This window comes from Rhincodon typus, chromosome 7 (assembly GCF_021869965.1).
Source record: "Rhincodon typus isolate 14 chromosome 7, sRhiTyp1.1, whole genome shotgun sequence".
NCBI classification, from domain to species: Eukaryota; Metazoa; Chordata; class Chondrichthyes; order Orectolobiformes; family Rhincodontidae; genus Rhincodon; species Rhincodon typus.
The window spans coordinates 29,117,168-29,135,087 of NC_063338.1; the positions used below are offsets into that span (position 1 = coordinate 29,117,168).

The 17,920-nt window shown below is 40.7% G+C and overlaps 1 protein-coding gene across 1 annotated transcript in view; it reads left to right on the forward strand.

Annotated features, from left to right (window-relative positions):
• The window catches only part of dnah7 (dynein, axonemal, heavy chain 7), a 311,419-nt gene that overhangs the window by 85,518 nt on the left and 207,981 nt on the right, over positions 1-17,920 (forward strand). Inside the window, exons 23-29 of the mRNA XM_048599124.1 lie at positions 4,996-5,105; positions 8,067-8,235; positions 8,331-8,433; positions 8,987-9,114; positions 10,013-10,225; positions 10,347-10,445; positions 15,885-16,133. Of these exons, the coding sequence (XP_048455081.1) occupies positions 4,996-5,105; positions 8,067-8,235; positions 8,331-8,433; positions 8,987-9,114; positions 10,013-10,225; positions 10,347-10,445; positions 15,885-16,133 (1,071 nt within the window). The remainder of the gene's footprint in view (positions 1-4,995; positions 5,106-8,066; positions 8,236-8,330; positions 8,434-8,986; positions 9,115-10,012; positions 10,226-10,346; positions 10,446-15,884; positions 16,134-17,920) is intronic.

Sequence of the window (17,920 nt, forward strand, 5' to 3'; positions counted from 1 at the left end):
TACAGGATATGGGTAACTTGCATTTCTTTGTGTTTCCTTGGGGACCATCCAATATTTAAAAAGGGAGGTTGAGAGAAAACAGGGAATTATAGGCCAGTAAGCATAACATTGGTAGTAGGGAAAATTCTCAAATCCATTATCAAGGACTTTATAGCGGAGCATTTAGAAAATAGTGGCAGGATCAGACAGAGTCAGTATGGATTTATGAAGGGGAAATCATGCTTGACAAATTTGTTGGCATTCTATGAAGGTGTAACTAGTAGAGTTGACAAGGGGGAACCAGTTGATGTGGTATATTTGGACTTTCCGAAAGCTTTGGACAGAGTCCCACATAAGAGATTATTGTGCAAGATTAAAGCATATGGGATTGGGGGAAGTGTATTGAGATGGATAGAAAACTGGTTGGCAGAGAGGAAACAAAGAGTAGGAATTGGCAGGCAGTAACTGCTGGGGTGCCACAGGGATTGGTGCTGAGACCCCAGCTATTCGCAATATATATTAATGATTTGGATGAGGGAACAAACTGTAACATCTCAAAGTTTGCAAGTTGGGTGGGAGGATAAACTGTGACAAGGATGCAGAGATTCTTCAGCATGCTCCAGACAGTTGAGGTTGGTTGGCTCGCTGAGCTGGTTTGTTGTTCCGCAGACGTTTCGTTACCATGCTGGCTAACATCATCAGTGCAGCCTCCGATGAAGCGTTGGTATGTTTTCCCGCCTGGTTTTTAAACTCTGGAGTCCATTGAGCTGGATTGCTTCACTTCCGGTTTTCCTTTGTAGTGGAGTGTATATGGGGTCGAGTTCTATGTGTTTATTAATGGCTTTCCTCATGGAGTTCCAGGCTTCTAGGAATTCCCGTGCCTGTCTCTGCTTAGCTTGTCCCAGGATTTTGGTGTGTCCCAGTTGTAACACTACATTGGGCAAACAGGAAGGAAACTAACAACAAGAGTACACGAACACCAACTGGCTACAAAAAGACACGACCAATACTCACTCATCTCAATCCACATGGATAATGAGAACCACCAATTCGACTGGGACAACACTAAAATCCTGGGACAAGCTAAGCATAGGCAGGCACGGGAATTCCTAGAAGCCTGGCACTCCACGAAGAAAGCCATTAATAAACACATAGAACACTCCACTACGAAGGAAAACCGGAAGTGAGGCAATCCAGCTCAATGGACTCCAGAGTTTAAAAACCAGGCGGGAAAACACACCAACGCTTCATCGGAGGCTGCACTGATGATGTTACCCAGCATGGTAACGAAACGTCTGCGGAACAACAGACCAGCTCAGCGAGCCAACCAACCTCAACACCCACAACCCGAGCTACAAATCTACTCCAAAACCTTAATGCTATGGACATGTTGGGCAAATCAACGGCAGATGCAGTACAATTTGAATAAATGTTATTCACTTTGGAAGCATGAACAAGAAGGCAGATTGCTACCTGAATGGCTGCAAATTGGGAGAGGGGAGTGTGCACTGGGACTTTCAGCGACCTTTACCAGTCGCTGAAGGTAATGTTGCAGGTGCAGCAGGCGCTAAAGAAGGCAAATGGTATGTTGGCCTTCATTGTGAGAGGTTTCAAGTACACAAGCAGAGATATGTTGTCTCAGTTATACAGGGTCTTGGTGAGGTTGCACCTAGAGTATTGTGTGCAGTTTTGGTCTTTTTTTTTGAAGAAGGATGCTCTTGTTCTCGAGGGAGTGCAGTGAAGGTTTATCAGGCTGATTCCGGGGATAGAGGGACTGATGTATGAGGAGAAATTGACTAGGCTAGGATTGTTTTTGCTGGAGTTCAGACGAATGAGGGGGGGTCTCATAGACACTTATAAAATTCCAGCAGGACTAGACAGGGTAGATGCAGGGAGGATGTTCCCAATGGTGGGTGTGTCCAGAATCAGAGCTTACAGTCTGAGGATTCGGGGTAGACCATTTTGGATGGAGATGAGGAGACATTTCTTCACCCAAAGAGTGGTGAGTCTTTGGAATTCATTACCACAAGAAATAATTGATGTCAAAACATTAAATGTATTTAAGAGGCGGCTAGATATAGCACTTGGGGTGAATGGGATCAAGGGTTATGGGGAGAAAGCAGGATTAGGCTATTGAGTTAGATGATCAGCCATGATCATGATGAATGTTGGAGCACGCTCGAAGGGCCGAATGGCCTCCTCCTGATCCTGTCTTCAATTCTATGTTACATTATCTGTCTCTGTGGCACCTTAGAACAGTTGGTATAGTTGGTACCCCAGTCCCATCACGAGTTGTGAGGTGTTGATTGCCTGGATGACTTGACTTCAAAAGAAGCTTCTGGAAGTCTGCTGTTAAGTCCAGTCATATGATTATAACACCCAACTTTGTTGAGCTGTTTAATGTATTTTTATACCAATCACTGAATTTATATAGGAATATGTTACATTTGTTTTCTTTAAACCATTTGTGACTGTCCTGATGATTCCAAAATGAACATGCGTTTCCCTTCAGTTATATTTATGTTCTCTACTACTAAGCAACTAATTAATATATATCCACCTGCTACAGTGAGTTCCTGTTTCTCAGTGACAATTCATCCTCGACTCATTTGGCTTCCCTTCCAGAATCGCTGTCAGTCAAAGTCCATCTGAGCTGTTACTCCAGGGTTTGCATTCTAAAATCCCCAGATCTAACATGAGGTTGGGATCTGATCTTACATGTCCAGTCTATTTCACTGCTGCAATGAGAAGAATCTGTGATTTCTAGTGTGTACAATGTCAGAGCAAATAGTTGGACCAAAGCCCTATGCTAGTTTTCTTCTGGCAGTGTAACCATAACATCAAATTTCTAGTCACAGCATCTGTGGGTTCATGATGAAGGATGATAATCCGCAGCTATTTTATTGTTCATAAAAAAGGAAACAATGCCTTTGATTTGAACAAAAATTATAATAATTCGACTATATAATAAAAAGGGATGGTAGTTGATATTGCCTATCCTTAACTGCCCTTGCGAAGGTGTTGGTGAGCTGTCTAATTGAATCACTGCTTGAAGAAGTAACAAAGAGCATTGATGAGGGCAGAGCGATGGACGTGATCTATATGGACTTCAGTAAGGCATTCAACAAGGTTCCACATGGTAGACTGGTTAGCAAGGTTAGATTACATAGGATACATGGTGAACTAGCCATTTGGATACAGAACAGGCTTGAAGGCAGGAGACAGTGTGGTTGTGGAGCGTTGCTTTTCAGACTGGAGGCCTTTGACCAGCCACAAGGATCGGTGCTGGGTCCACTGCTTTTCGTCATTTATATAAATAATTTGGTTGTGAACATAGGAGGTATGGTTAGCAAGTTTGTAGATGACACCAAAATTGGAGGTGTAGTGGACAGCAAAGAAAGTTAACTCCAGTACAGTGGGACCTTGATCAAATGGGCCAATAGGCTGAGGAGTGGCAGACGGAGTTTAACTTAGATAAACTTGAGATGCTACATTTTGGAAAAGCAAATCACGGCAGGACTTATACACTTAATGTAAGGTCTGAGGGAGTGATGCTGAACAAAGAGACCTTGGAGTGCAGATTCATAGTTCCTTGAAAGTGGATAGTAAAGAAGGCATTTGATATGCTTGCCTTTATTGGTCAGTGCATTAACTATAGCAGTTGGGAGGTAATGTTGCAGCTGTACAGGACATTGGTTAGGACAGTTTTGGAATGCTGCATTCAGTTCTGTTCTCTCTGCTATAGGAAGGATGTTGTGAAACTTGAAAGAGTTCAGATAAGATTTACGAGAATGTTGCCAGAATTAGTGGGTTTGAGCTGTAGGAAGAGGCTGAATAGGCTGGGGCTATTTTCCCTGGAGTGTTGGAGGCTGAGCGGTGACCTTATAGAGGTTTTTAAAATCATGAGGGGCATGGATAGAGTAAATAGCCAAGATCTTTTCCCTGGGCTGGGGGAGTCCAGAACCAAAGGGTATTGATTTAAGGTGAGAGGGGAAAGGTTTAAAAGGAACCCAAGGGACAACTTTTTCACGCAGAGGGTGGTATGTATATGGAATGAGCTACCAGAGGAAATGGTGGAAGCTGATACTATTACAACTTTAGAAGGCATCTGGATGGGTATATGAATAGGAAGGTTTAGAGAGATATGGGCCAAATGTTGGCAAATATGGGACTAGATTAATTTAGGATATCTGGTCGGCATGGACAAGTTGGACTGAAGGATCTGTTTCCAAACTGTATAGTGCTATTAAACAGGGAGTTCCAGGATTTGATTCAATGGCCATGAAGGAATGGAGTAAAGTTTCAAGTCCGGATGGTGTCTGCCTTGGAGGGAACTTGCAGTGTATACTGCCATTGTCCTTCTAGGTCGTAAAGGTCGAAAGTTTAGAAGGAGTCTTAATATGCAGTGCGTCTTGTATATGGTACACATTGTTGTTACTGCATCGGTGGTTGAGGGAGTGAATGTTTAGGTTGGTGCATGGGGTCGCTGATAAAGCAAGCTGCATGTCCTCGATTGTATCAAGCTTCTTGTGACTTATTGGAGGCGACTTATTGAAGAAGTAACAAAGAGCATTGATGAGGGCAGAGCGATGGACGTGATCTATATGGACTTCAGTAAGGCATTCAACAAGGTTCCACATGATAGACTGGTTAGCAAGGTTAGATCACATAGGATACAGGGTGAACTAGCCATTTGGATACAGAACAGGCTTGAAGGCAGGAGACAGTGTGGTTGTGGAGGGTTGCTTTTCAGACTGGAGGCCTTTGACCAGCCACAAGGATCGGTGGCATGACAGAATTCCCAGCATCTACCCTAATGTTGTAGCTACTGTATTTATATGGCTGGATCAGTCAAGCTTTTTGTCAATGGTAATGTTCAAATTATTGATAGTGGGGCATTCAGTGATGAAAACATTCTTAAATGTTGAAGCCAGTTAGTTAAACTCCCTCCTGTTGGAGATGAACCTCTTGAGTGAATGTCACTTCTTGCAGCTCCTTGTACTCTTCACTTCATAGGAAAATGAACTTCAGACAAAAATGATCAATGCAGGTTTACCCTACGGTTATGAATACCTTGGAAACACTGACCGACTTGTTATTACTCCACTTACAGACAGATGTTACAGGTGAGGTTTTTGTCATTTAACTCTTGAATAGACAAAATAGGATTCAGTGCAATGATATATTACTAAGTTGTCAATAAGTAAGAACACGAAATGCATTATGATAAACCTGTGTTAATCAGTGAACTGACTAGCAAAGTCAAAAAAATAGAAAATGCTGTCTGAGTACAGCAATTTCTCAGATATATATTGGGCTGAGGAGTGGCAGATGGAGTTTAATTTGGATAAATGCGAAGTGTTGCATTTTGGTAAGATGAACAGAAGGGCAGGAAATACACAGTTAATGGTAGGGCCCTGGGGAGTGTTGTCGAACGGAGACACCTATGGGTTCAGGTACATAGTTCTTTGTAAATTGAGTCACAGGTAAACAGGGTGGTAAAGGAGGCTGTTTGACATGCTTGCCTTCATTGCTCAGACATTGAGCGTAGGAGCTGGGACGTCATGTTGAGGCTGTAGAGGATATCATGAGATCACTTGTACTGTGTACAATTCTGGTTCCCCTGCTATAGGAAGGATTTTATTAAATTGGAGAGGGTGCAGAAAAGATTTACGAGAATGTTACTGAGACTAGAAGGTTTGAGTTATAAGGAGAGGTTGGATAGGCTGGGACCTTTTTCACTAGAGTGTACGATGTTGAGCGGTGACCTTATAGAGGTTTATAAAATCCTGATGGGCTTGAAATAAGGTGAATAGCAAAGGTCTTTTCCCTAGGATAGGGGAGTTCAAAAACTACAGGACATAACTTTAAGGTGAGAGGAGAAAGATTTAAAAGGAACCAGAGGGGCAACTTTTTCACACAGAGAATAGTTCATATATTGAATGAACTCCCAGAGGAGGTGGTAGATGCAGGTACAGTTACAACATTTCATTTTTAAAAGACATTTGGACAGGTACATGAATAGGAAAAGTTTAGAGGGATATAGGCCAAACACAGGCAAATAGGACTAGTTATAGTTTGGAAAAAGTGGTTGGCATGGACGAGTTATTAATTGATTTGATTTGTTTATTGTCACATGCATTTTGTTACAAAATAAAATGAAAAGTGTTGTATAGTGTTGTCATTCTCTGGCGCCATATTAAAAGAGAAAAATAAACCAATATGTAGAATATAAAGGTAGAAAATAAAGAAATAAAGAAAATGTGTTTAACTTTACAGTCCTTAAGAGTTGGATCAAAGGATCTGTTTGTGCTGTATGACTCTATGACTCTGGCATAGAGATCATAGTATCTTCTCTTCCTCTTCTTACACTTTTCGACATGGTCATTTGGTTGAAGCGCATGCAATGTGTTTGCTACAAAAGCTGCTGGCACATGCTGCAGGTGTGACATTGATACGGCATGGTGCTATACAGAAATATATTTCCCCCTTATAGGTTCTGTGCCAGCAGACATATCATTTGCCTGGCTTCGTGTCTGTGCTAAAAGGCAAGGCAAGGCAGTAGTAATGTGAGGCTGCAAGTTCTGAAGTACATGGTATTGCACTAAAGGGCAAGGCAGAGATGCCTTAAACACTATAATAAATGCAAAGTGAGTGAACACTAAGAAAACAAACTAAGAGTGTAGAATCTGTTCTGATGCTTATGATGGGTCCCTGTCACTGCATGTGGAGTGCCCTGGCTGCAGAATCGCAATATAAGGTGTTTATGAGCTCCAAGGTGCAATATCAAAGCGCTGAACTGTTTTATAACTGAGTCCGAGATGTCCATGATGTTGTGGTGAAACTTGTTCTTTACCGATGCCCATCTACATGGACAGAATCTATGACAGATGGTGCTCATGGAGTGTGCCCTGAGATGTTAAGAATGATGACCAAGCTGGTTTCCCAGACAAGATGCTGCAAGGTGCAGCTACCAGTTAACGGCTCTGACTTTTTAGTCAGGAATTGGCACCATCTAGTTTCCCACTGATGTCTTGGAAAATAGATACCTTAATATTAATGAAGAAAGATTAGGTAATAGTGAGGTGTTGATGCACACAAATAGGAGCCTCAACACTTAATGAGATTCTCATCTAGCTGTTAAAACTCAAGGAGAAACTTGAACTTTTTTGATGGTGAGAATCTCATTTTTTCTTCCTTGCTGTATTTTGCTTCCTTTCTCATCATTGCCCATGTTCAGAGGCTGGGAAAATTCCATGCCATATGTTTCTCCGACCTGCCTTTGTGTTGTCAGTAAATTTAGCACCCATACTTTCAGTCCCTTCATCCAAATAACTGATTGAGATTTTCAATAGATGAGTCTCCGACACTGCTGCATATCACACTCCACTAGTTTCAGTTTACCAATCTGAAACTGACCATTTAACTCTTCTCTGTTTCCTGTTAACTAAACAATCCTAACGTCAGTTTTCTAAACACTACCTCCTTAAATAATTCTGTAAGGTTTAGCAAGCACAATTATTCATATTGAAATCTGTATTTCCTTTTTATCTGCATATGTGATATGACTACTCTTAAAGGTAGGGTGTAAGTTTCCCTCCTACAGATTTTTCAGGAACTTGCCTATTACTATTTATATTAGCTTTTATTTAATAAAGGGTTTGACACTGGTATCTGGCAAAATTTTGTGTGAGGTGGGATTGGAATGATTGTTCCAACAGAACATTTTAACTACTCCAATTTGCCCATAAATTGTCTTTATAGCAAGTGCTCTGGCTGTATGTATTTAGAGTTAGAATTAATGAAGCATTATAGTAGTTGCAAAGTGAGAAGTAAAATGAGACTGAGAGAAAACAAAATCTCTATCATCTGTCAAGTTGGCAACAATAAGATGTTACTATCTCACAACATTTCTACTTCCATGGTACTTTTATGTCTCAGAAAAGTTTAAAGTTACAAAAATGTACACAAATACAGGAATTTTGCTTTTGAATATAACTAAGTTGAAATTGTAGTTATTGATGTTTCTATTTACAAGTTTTGATAAGCTATGATATACGTTCTTTTGGCCTTGAATAAATATCCAGAACCTTATTTGGTGCTTTAAATCTCCACCTCGGAGGAGCACCTGAAGGACCTGCTGGCACTGGCAAGACTGAAACGACTAAAGACTTGGCAAAGGCTGTAGCCAAACAATGTGTGGTATTTAACTGCTCTGATGGACTGGACTACATTGCTTTGGGAAAATTTTTTAAGGTGTGTATGATATCAGAGTACAAATTTCTTGCAACTTAATTTTCATGTAGTAAATATCAATGAACGTTTAATTGCAAACTTGCTTCTACTTTCAGGGATTGCTCTCCTGTGGTGCTTGGGCATGCTTTGATGAATTCAACAGAATTGATCTGGAAGTACTTTCTGTTGTTGCCCAGCAAATTCTAACTATCCAGAGAGGTTTGATAATTTAAGATTTTTAATGTATGGAATATCAATAAACTTAGTCCATTCTCTCACATAGTAAAAATGATGCAATATAAGTTAGGCTGCTGTTGGTTTTTGTCAATGGACAGCTGTTTTGTTACTTCAATATTTTGAATACTATTTTGTTGAATCCACTTTAACTTTCCATTTAATAGGGAAGTTATTAATATGGTCCAAAAAATTCTGATCTTCAATTTGCTTGCATCTTTTCCGATAATTTATTTTCCAGTTGCTAAATAAGAAATGGGTCTGTTACATTTATTCTCAGCTTGAAGAATGAAACAGTGCATCTCTGATAGCAAGCTTTAAACTTCTATGCCCAGTCCATAATTAACCTCAACTTAACTTGCTGTGACATTTAAACATGAATAACTGCAAATACTATTAACCTCTGTTATTTTGACAGTAGTGTTTGTGAAGTAAATTAATATGAATTTTTTTATAAAGATTATTTCAGGCAGCCTTATATTCATCAGTGACATTTTATTGTATTGTTGTAGCTTTCCATTCTCTTTCTGTGCTACAGGTATTGCAGCTGGATCAGTTACCTTGATCTTTGAAGGAACTGAATTGAAACTTAACCCAACCTGTGCTGTTTTTATTACTATGAATCCAGGTTATGCTGGTCGATCTGAGTTGCCAGACAATTTAAAGGTATTTTTTACGTATTCCCTATTGTGATTTGGGTCAGTTAACGAGTTGAGTATTAATGCTTGTTATATGTTGAATTGCTATCCCTTCCATGGTCATCCACGATGCTCAAAAATGCTCTAGATTTAACTCAGATGTATAATTTAAATATTGATATAGCTGCCAGAAAATTTTCAGAAGTTTGATAATGCTTCCTAACTACATTTGAGGATTGAACAAAATATTTCTGATTTTTGAAGAGGAGACAAAATTTGGTCGATAAATTTGGAATAAAGTTTTTAAGCTCAGTTTTAACCCTCTCTGCCTGCTGAATTGACGTAGTCACTTACATGTTGATGTGCCTTCCTGAAATTAATCTGTTGTTCTAAGGAGGTGGCAAATGCTGCCACTTCAAGAAATTGGGGCAATTATTTACAAAGAAAGAAGGGATTCTGATGATGCTCAATAGACCTGCGATTTTAGCTTTAATCTGAGAGGGAACCATTTGTGGCTCTTCTAGATCAAAGTCAAATGAGAAGAACTTTACTGGTAAGCTTCTTTTAACTTTCCTTTGTGGTGGAGCAAGAGTGCTCCTTCAGGTCTCAGAAAAACTCTTTCTCAGACTTAGCCTCAGACTTTCCTCCCTCTCCTCAGCTTTCTACACCACAAGTTCCTCAGCTCCCTCTCAGAAGTTGGTTTCCACTCACTTCCCACCAGTTCTGCGTGTGCTGTTGTCTGGATACACGTGAATGCCAGACTCAGCTGGGAATCCAACTGGAGTTTAAGGATTCCTTCTGGAAAGGCTGCTGGCAGTTAAATTAGCTTCTATATCTCTGTAAATTTGAAATTCTTGCATCATATTTGCCAGAAATGAAATGCCCTACATTAACATTTCAATTATTTCATTATGATTATACTGTAGGCACTGTTCAGAACAGTAGCTATGATGGTACCAGACTATGCAATGATTGCAGAGATCGTACTTTATTCTTGTGGCTTTGTCAGTGCTCGACCTCTATCGGTTAAGATTGTAGCTACCTACCGGCTTTGTTCAGAACAACTGTCTTCACAGCCCCATTATGATTATGGAATGCGTGCAGTGAAATCTGTCTTAACTGCTGCAGGGAATATAAAGGTAATGCATTATTGTAGTTTTCCTAATGTAGGAGATTTGATGATAAAAACTTATTATGCCACATATATAATAACATCTTTATGGCAAATGAATTACATTATAAATTCTTTGTTGTATTTAGCTGAAATATCCAACGGAAAATGAAGAGGTTTTACTTCTAAGGTCGATTATTGATGTTAATCTGCCCAAGTTCTTGTCTCATGATTTGCCACTTTTTGAGGTAAAACCTTTTTCCTTTTTACTTATTTTAATTTTGTTAATAAATGTATTAATTTTAAAACTCAAAAATGTTATTTTGCAATGTTAATAGCAAGCAAAAGGAGCGATTACTGTGAATGTATTAAAAATTCTGAACAATGCAATTCAAGTAATTTTTGTTTTGAACAGCTTTCTATACAGTATGGGGAACATTTTGGCCATACATGAAGCATACTCATTATCTACACTGTCTTCAGTGTTCTCCGAAACCATCAATGTTCAAAAAAGAAGCAGCCCAATGTGAACAGTGCTGTGGCTTAAATATTTATAACAAATCAGATCATTTTTAGTGCTTTAAGTTATGGCAACAATAAATAAGATAACTAGATGATAGTGTTTCAACATTAAGATAAAACATAACTCCTGGAGTAATAGTGAGACTTAGGGTACTGGTTTGCCTGTAGCTGAAGAACTTGCGTAATTTTTGTCACTGTACTATAGTGGGGCCAGTTTGGTTGCATAAATAAAGGTTAAGTATCTACAGATGGATGGTGCCATCTTAAGAAATTTACATTCTTGTTAACACTAAAACTAAACATTTGCTACTACCTATAGACACATGTGGCTGGTGGCCTGCATAATCTGAAAAATGGAGGATTTTTAAAGCTAGCAGGCTCAGGCCTAGTTAAGACTTGAATGGGAGACTGTCTGGCACTACCAGGTACCCCTGTAGCTTACATTCTGTTAAATGGTTATTCAGTTGTTTTGGTTCATTGGCAACTCAAAAAATATAAAGAACATGCACATGCAATTTATAAGGGGTAGTAGGAGCTGCAGATGCTGGAGAATCCGAGACAACAAGGTGCAGAGCTGGATGAACATAGCAGGCCAAGCAGCGTCATAGGAGCAGAAAGGCTGATGTTTTGGGCCTAGACCCTTCATCAGAAATGGGGGAGGGGAAGGGGGTTCTGAAATAAATAGGGAGAGAGGGGGAGGCGGATAGAGGAGAAGATAGGTGGAGAGGAAACAGACAGGTCAAAGAGGCGGGGATGGAGCCAGTAAAGGTGAGTGTAGGTGGGGAGTTAGGGAGGGGATAGGTCAGTCCAGGGAGGACGGACAGGTCAAGAGGGCGGGATGAGGTTAGTAGGTAGGAGATGGGGGTGCGGCTTGAGGTGGGAGGAGGGGATAGGTGGGAGGAAGAACAGATTAGGGAGGCGGGGATGAGCTGGGCTGGTTTTGGGATGCGATAGGGGGAGGGGAGATTTTGAAGCTTGTGAAATCCACATTGATACCATTGGGTTGCAGGGTTCCCAAGCGGAATATGAGTTGCTGTTCCTGCAACCTTCGGGTGGCATCGTTGTGGCACTGCAGGAGGCCCAGGCTGGACATGTCGTCTGAGGAATGAGAGGGGGAGTTGAAATGGTTCGCAACTGGGAGGTGCAGTTGTTTATTGCGAACCGAGCGTAGGTGTTCTGCAAAGCGGTCCCCGAGCCTCCGCTTGATTTCCCCGATTGTAGAGGAGGCCACAACGGGTACAGCGGATGCAGTATACCACATTGGCAGATGTGCAGGTGAACATCTGCTTGATGTGGAAAGTCTTCTTGGGGCCTGGGATGGGGGTGAGGGAGGAGGTATGGGGGCAGGTGTAGTATTTCCTGCGGTTGCAGGGAAAAGTGCCGGGTGTGGTGGGGCTGGAGGGGAGTGTGGAGCGGACAAGGGAATCACGGAGAGAGTGGTCCCTCCGGAAAGCAGATAAGGGTGGGGAGGGAAAGATGTCTTTGGTGGTGAGGTCGGATTGCAGATGGCGGAAGTGTCGGAGGATGATGCGTTGGATCCGGAGGTTGGTGGGGTGGTACGTGAGGACGAGGGGGATTCTCTTTTGGTTGTTATTGCGGGGACGGGGTGTGAGGGATGAGTTGCGGGAAATGTGGGAGACACGGTCGAGGGCATTCTCGACCAGTGAGTGGGGGAAGTTGTGGTCCTTGAAAAACGAGGACATCTGAGATGTACGGGAGTGGAATGCCTCATCCTGGGAGCAGATGCGGCGGAGGCGAAGGAATTGGGAATAGGGGATGGCATTTTTGCAGGAAGGTGGGTGGGGGGAGGTGTATTCTAGGTAGTTGTGGGAGTCGGTAAGCTTGAAATGGATATCGGTTTCTAGGTGGTTGCCCGAGATGGAGACAGGGCTTTTGTGAAGGTGTAGGTTTGAGTCTCACTTGCCGCAAAGGTATGTCATAATATTTCTGAACAGATTGATTAAAAAATTGCTTTCTCCCCCCAGTTTTTTCTGAAAATTAATATGGGAATGTGGACAGACTAAGCTAGCTAAGAATATCTACTTGGGGGAAAGTAGATTTGAAGAGAATATATTGAGTTGTTTGAGATGCTGTTATGTCTGGATAAATGGTAATGTGGTTAAAGTGTTTGACATGGCTTTTTGAAAAAACATCCTTTTATACAATAAAATCCTTTTATTTGTCATATAATTATCAGAAACACAATAGTAAGTTACTTTTGCAGCATTTATTCATGATAGTTCCTAAGAACCCACAACCATTTAATCCTTTGTATTCTGCTGGAGTTCCAATATTTTCAGCTCAGGTTTACTCCATGTCTGTTTATTGGACTGTGTTTCTTACAAGCAGCATCATACAGTTCACTTTTTGTGACATATCCTTCTTCAACTGGGCACTCACTCTTTTAAAAACAGTGACTACACGATCTATATTTTTGACGAGTTTTTTCATTACGGCCACTTTAACATCACCTTACTGAGCTTTACAGAAAAACAATTGAGTCTGCTTGATTTGCAGATGTATTTTTGCAATTCTTCCAATATTCCTTTGGTTTCTTTAAAATAACAATGGTTTAGTTTTTAAAATGTTTAAATAATTCTGGAAGAATTACTTAAAATAAATTACATATGATACTGAGGAGGCTTTCAACCCCTCTAGCATGATATATATAAACTAACCTTTCACCTCAGAAGTTTTTGGAAGTACTGTTTCGACACAAGTCTGTTTTCATTACTCTCACATGTTCTATTCAAACATTTCTTGCCCATTTTTCAAACAGTAGGTGAGGGAAGGTGGTGGTAGTCGGTTGTTGTTTAGGCTGGAGGCCTGTGACCACCAGCGTAGCGCAAGGATTGGTGCTGTTGTTCGTCATTATGTAAAAGTTTGCAGATGACACCAAATTGGTGGTATAGTGGATAATGAAGAAGGTTATTTAAGAGTACAATGGGATTTTGATCAACTGGACCAGTGGACGGAGGAATAGCAGCTGGAATTTAATTCAGATAAATGCGAGGTAGGACAAACCTGGGGCAGGATTTATACAGTTGAGAATAGGGCTTTGGGAAGTGTTATCAAACAGGGAGACCTTGGGGTGTAGGTACATAGTTTCTTGAAAGTGGTGTGACAGGTACTCAGAGTGAAACAGAAAATGTTTGGCATGTTTGCCTTCATTGGTCAGAGGATTAAGCACAGGAGTTGGGACATCATGTTACGACTATACAAGACATTACAAAGGCCACATTTGTACTGTGTACATTTCTGGTTGCACTACTTTAGGATGGATGTTATTCAACTGGAAATGGTGCAGAAAAGATTTACTGAGACTGAAAGGTTTATGTTAAGGAGAGGCTGGTTAGGCTGGACTTTTATCCCCGTGCATAGCTGGCTGGGGGATGATCTTATAGAGGTTTAATAAATTGTGAGCGGCATAGATAAGGTGAATAGCCAAGGTCTTTACCCCAGGGTAGGGGAGTCCAAAACTAGAGGACATAGGGATGTGAAGGGTATCTTTTACACACAGAAGATAGTGCATTCCATAGATGCACCATCAGATGAATTGCTAGAGGCAGGTACAATTGCAACATTTAAAATACATTTGGACAGGTACATGAATGGGAAAGGTTTAGAGGGATATGGGCCAAATGCGGGCAAGTGGGACTTGTTCAGTTTAGGAAACCTGGTCAGTACGAAAGATTTGGACTGAAGCCTCTGTTTCTGTGCTGAATGTCACTATGACTTTGTGATAAGGTCATCACTCGTCATTCTGGTTAGTCACCAAACAAATTAGTTTTTTTAGTGCCTGCTGCACAGTCTACTCATTGGTTTCTTTAACCTCATTACAATCTTTAAATGTTCCATTTTCACACATGTATCCTTTTCGTTAGTTTACCTTTGTTCACCATAATTCATTGACCCGGATCTTCTAATGGTAACAATAATGAATATTAAGATGTTCACTGCTATTGCACATCAGGACTTTGAAGTCCCAACACACGCACATATGTAGTATTTACCCGGAAGCTATTAAGTTCCAATGTGCAGAATTATGCTGCCTAGCCCTTTATAAAATGTTTCTAAAACTAATTTTAGTGTCAGAGACTTTTGACCTTAAAAGCTATGTGAGGTCAATCCTACTGTTAATTACAAAGATAGGACCTAGGTGTTTAAGTGAGAGCTGTATTGGAAGGTCCAAAGAAATTAAAGCTGAACAATTGAAACTACTCTCCTTGATATCCCAAAGAACATTTCCTCTAATGCTTCCCTCAACAATCGATCCTTCACAAACTTTGGGTGATCATCAACACCGTTCTGAATCTTCTGGTCTTTTAGTTTCTGCCTCACATATCCATTGGACATCCTCACTAAGTTACACATGTTCTCTGGACCACAGTAAATTTATTTTAGAATCCTCTTCTTCCATCTTCAATGCGTCCATAGTCACACCCTGCTCTTTCTTCCTTCTCCAGCTTTTTGTCCTAAGCACATGCCTTAGACTTTTCTGACACTTGATAACTACTTTTTTGCTTATTAAGCTCTTCTGTCCCATCATTGAAGTCTTGGACTTTCATGATTCCCCTACTATAAACCATTCCACCATGTTACCTTTTCCCCAACTTTTTAAACATATCTGTGAAGTTGTCTTATTGTTTTATCTTCAGTCCCTCCAGCTAAATGTCTTCATTTACTCCCAATTGTTACAGGGATGGCACTGTATAAATATTAATTACAGCTACAGAATCATGGGCCTATGCATCTGCACATTTTAGGGCTCTTCCAAGAATGGCATTTTACTGTGTGGTTCCTTTTGAATGAGCCTACCAATATAGTATTTCCTCGACGCAGATTCCAAAAAAAATTGCACCATTGTCTAATGATCTCCTGCAGATGTTGATAAAATCACATTTGAACTAAATCACAGATAATTCATTTATTAAGTCAAAAATTCAAATTAAAGTTAGCTTTGAACTTGTACAGATAAATGTTCTGTCTCACGAAGCACAGTCACTTTGAAAGAAAGTTAATAGACTCACTATAGCACATAATACACTGATAGTTTACTGGTTCTTTGAGCAACAGAACAGCATAGATCTGAAAAAGAGAAGTAATCAGGCAGAAATTTAACACCTATTATGCTATAGTAAATCATTTTTGTTTTATATTGCTAGGGAATCACATCAGATTTGTTTCCTGGAATAAAACTACCCAAACCCGACTACCGTGTCTTGCTGGAAGCAATCAAAGAGAATTGTGAACACATGAATTTGCAAATGACAGACTTCTTCTCACAGAAGATATTACAAATTTATGAAATGATGATTGTGCGTCATGGATTTATGATCGTTGGAGAACCATTTGGTGGAAAAACGTCTGCTTATAGAGTACTGGCTGGTGCTTTACATGATGTTTGTGAAAAGGTAGAAATGAAAATTGGCTTGTTAACTAGTATGTCTTCATTTATTTTATTCACATCTGTCAGTTGCATTTTATAATTAATATTGTTTTGAGCAATCATGTAAACCAAATGAACATTTTAATAACAAGTATTATTAATGAACGAGACTGAAAACAACCAGTGCTGGTGATCACAGCGGGTTTCCATGTGATCTCCAGCATTGGTTGTTTTCAGTACAAATTCCACCTACATTAATAAACGTGTATTGACATAGACAGAGAACCAGTTGACAGACAGGAAGCAGAGAGTTGGATCCTTTTCAGAGCGGCAGACAGTGATGAGTGGAGTACCACAGGGTTCAGTGCTGGGGACCCCAGCTGGTCACAATATACATTCATGATTTAGACAAAGGGATTAAATGCAATCTCTCCAAATTTGCAGATGACATTAAGCTGGGTGACAGTGTGTGCCGTGAGGAGGATGCTAAGAGGCTGGCTGAGTGGGCAAATACTTGGCAAATGCAATGTAATGTGGATAAATGTCAAGTTATCCACTTTGGTTGCAAAAAGAGGAAGGCAGATTATTATCTGAATGGTGTGGAGCTGGAGGAACACAGCAGGCCAGACAGCACCAGAGGAGCAGGAAAGTTGAGAAGGGTCCTGACGCAAAACGTCAACTTTCATGCTCCTCTGATGCTCCCTGGCCTGCTGTGTTGCTTCCGCTCGACACTGTATCGTCTCTGATTCCAGCATCTGCAGTTCCTACTATCTCCAATTATCTGAATGGTGCCAACTTTGGAAGAGGTGAGGTACAATGGGACCTGAGTGTCATGGTGGAACAGTCGCTGAAGGTTGGCATACAGGTGCAGCAGGTGGTGACAAAAGCTAATGGCATGCTGGCTTTCATAGTGAGGGGATTTAAGCATAGGAGTAGGGACATCTTGCTGCAGTTATACAGAGCCTTGGTGAGGCCACACCTTGAGAAGTGTGAGCAGCTTTGGTCTCCTAGTCTGAGGAAGGACATTCTAGCTATTGAGGGAGTGCAGCGAAGGTTCACTAGACTGATTCCTGGAATGACAGGACTGACGTATGAAGAAAGACTGGTTTGACTAGGCTTGTACTCACTGGAATTTAGAAGAATGAGGGGGCATCTCATAGAAATATATAAAATCCCAATAGGACTGGACAGGCTAGATGAGAGAAGGATATTCTTAATCTTGGGGAAGCCCAGAACACGGGGTCACAGTCTAAAAATAAGGGGTAAGCCATTCCGGACTGAGATGAGGAAGAATTTCTTCACTGATAGAGTTGTGAACTTGTGGAATTCTCTCCCACAGAAAGCTGTTGGGGACAGTTTGTTAGATATGTTTGAGAGGGAGCTGGACGTGGTCCTCGCGGCTAAAAGGATCAAAAGGGTTGGAGGGAAGGCGGGAGTGGGATCCTGAGATTGCATGATCAGCCATGATCACTTTGAATAGTGGTGGAGATTCGAAGGGCTGAATGGTCAACTCCTGCATCTATTTTCTATGTTTCTCTGTCAACTTCAAAATAGACCAGTAGAATTGTTTATCTTAATTTTATCTAATCAAATGTATTTACAATATAATACAATATGATGGAAACTAAGTCGAATGGCCAGTATGCATCTCTTAATTCTTTTTTCATTTGTTCTTGTAATACGGACTTCACTGGAAAGGTGGTATTTATTGCCCAAACTTAATGACCATTGAGAAGGTGATGGTGAGCCACCTTCTTGAATGGCTGCAGTTCATGTGGTGTGGGTCTATAAACAGTCCTGTTAGGCAGTTAA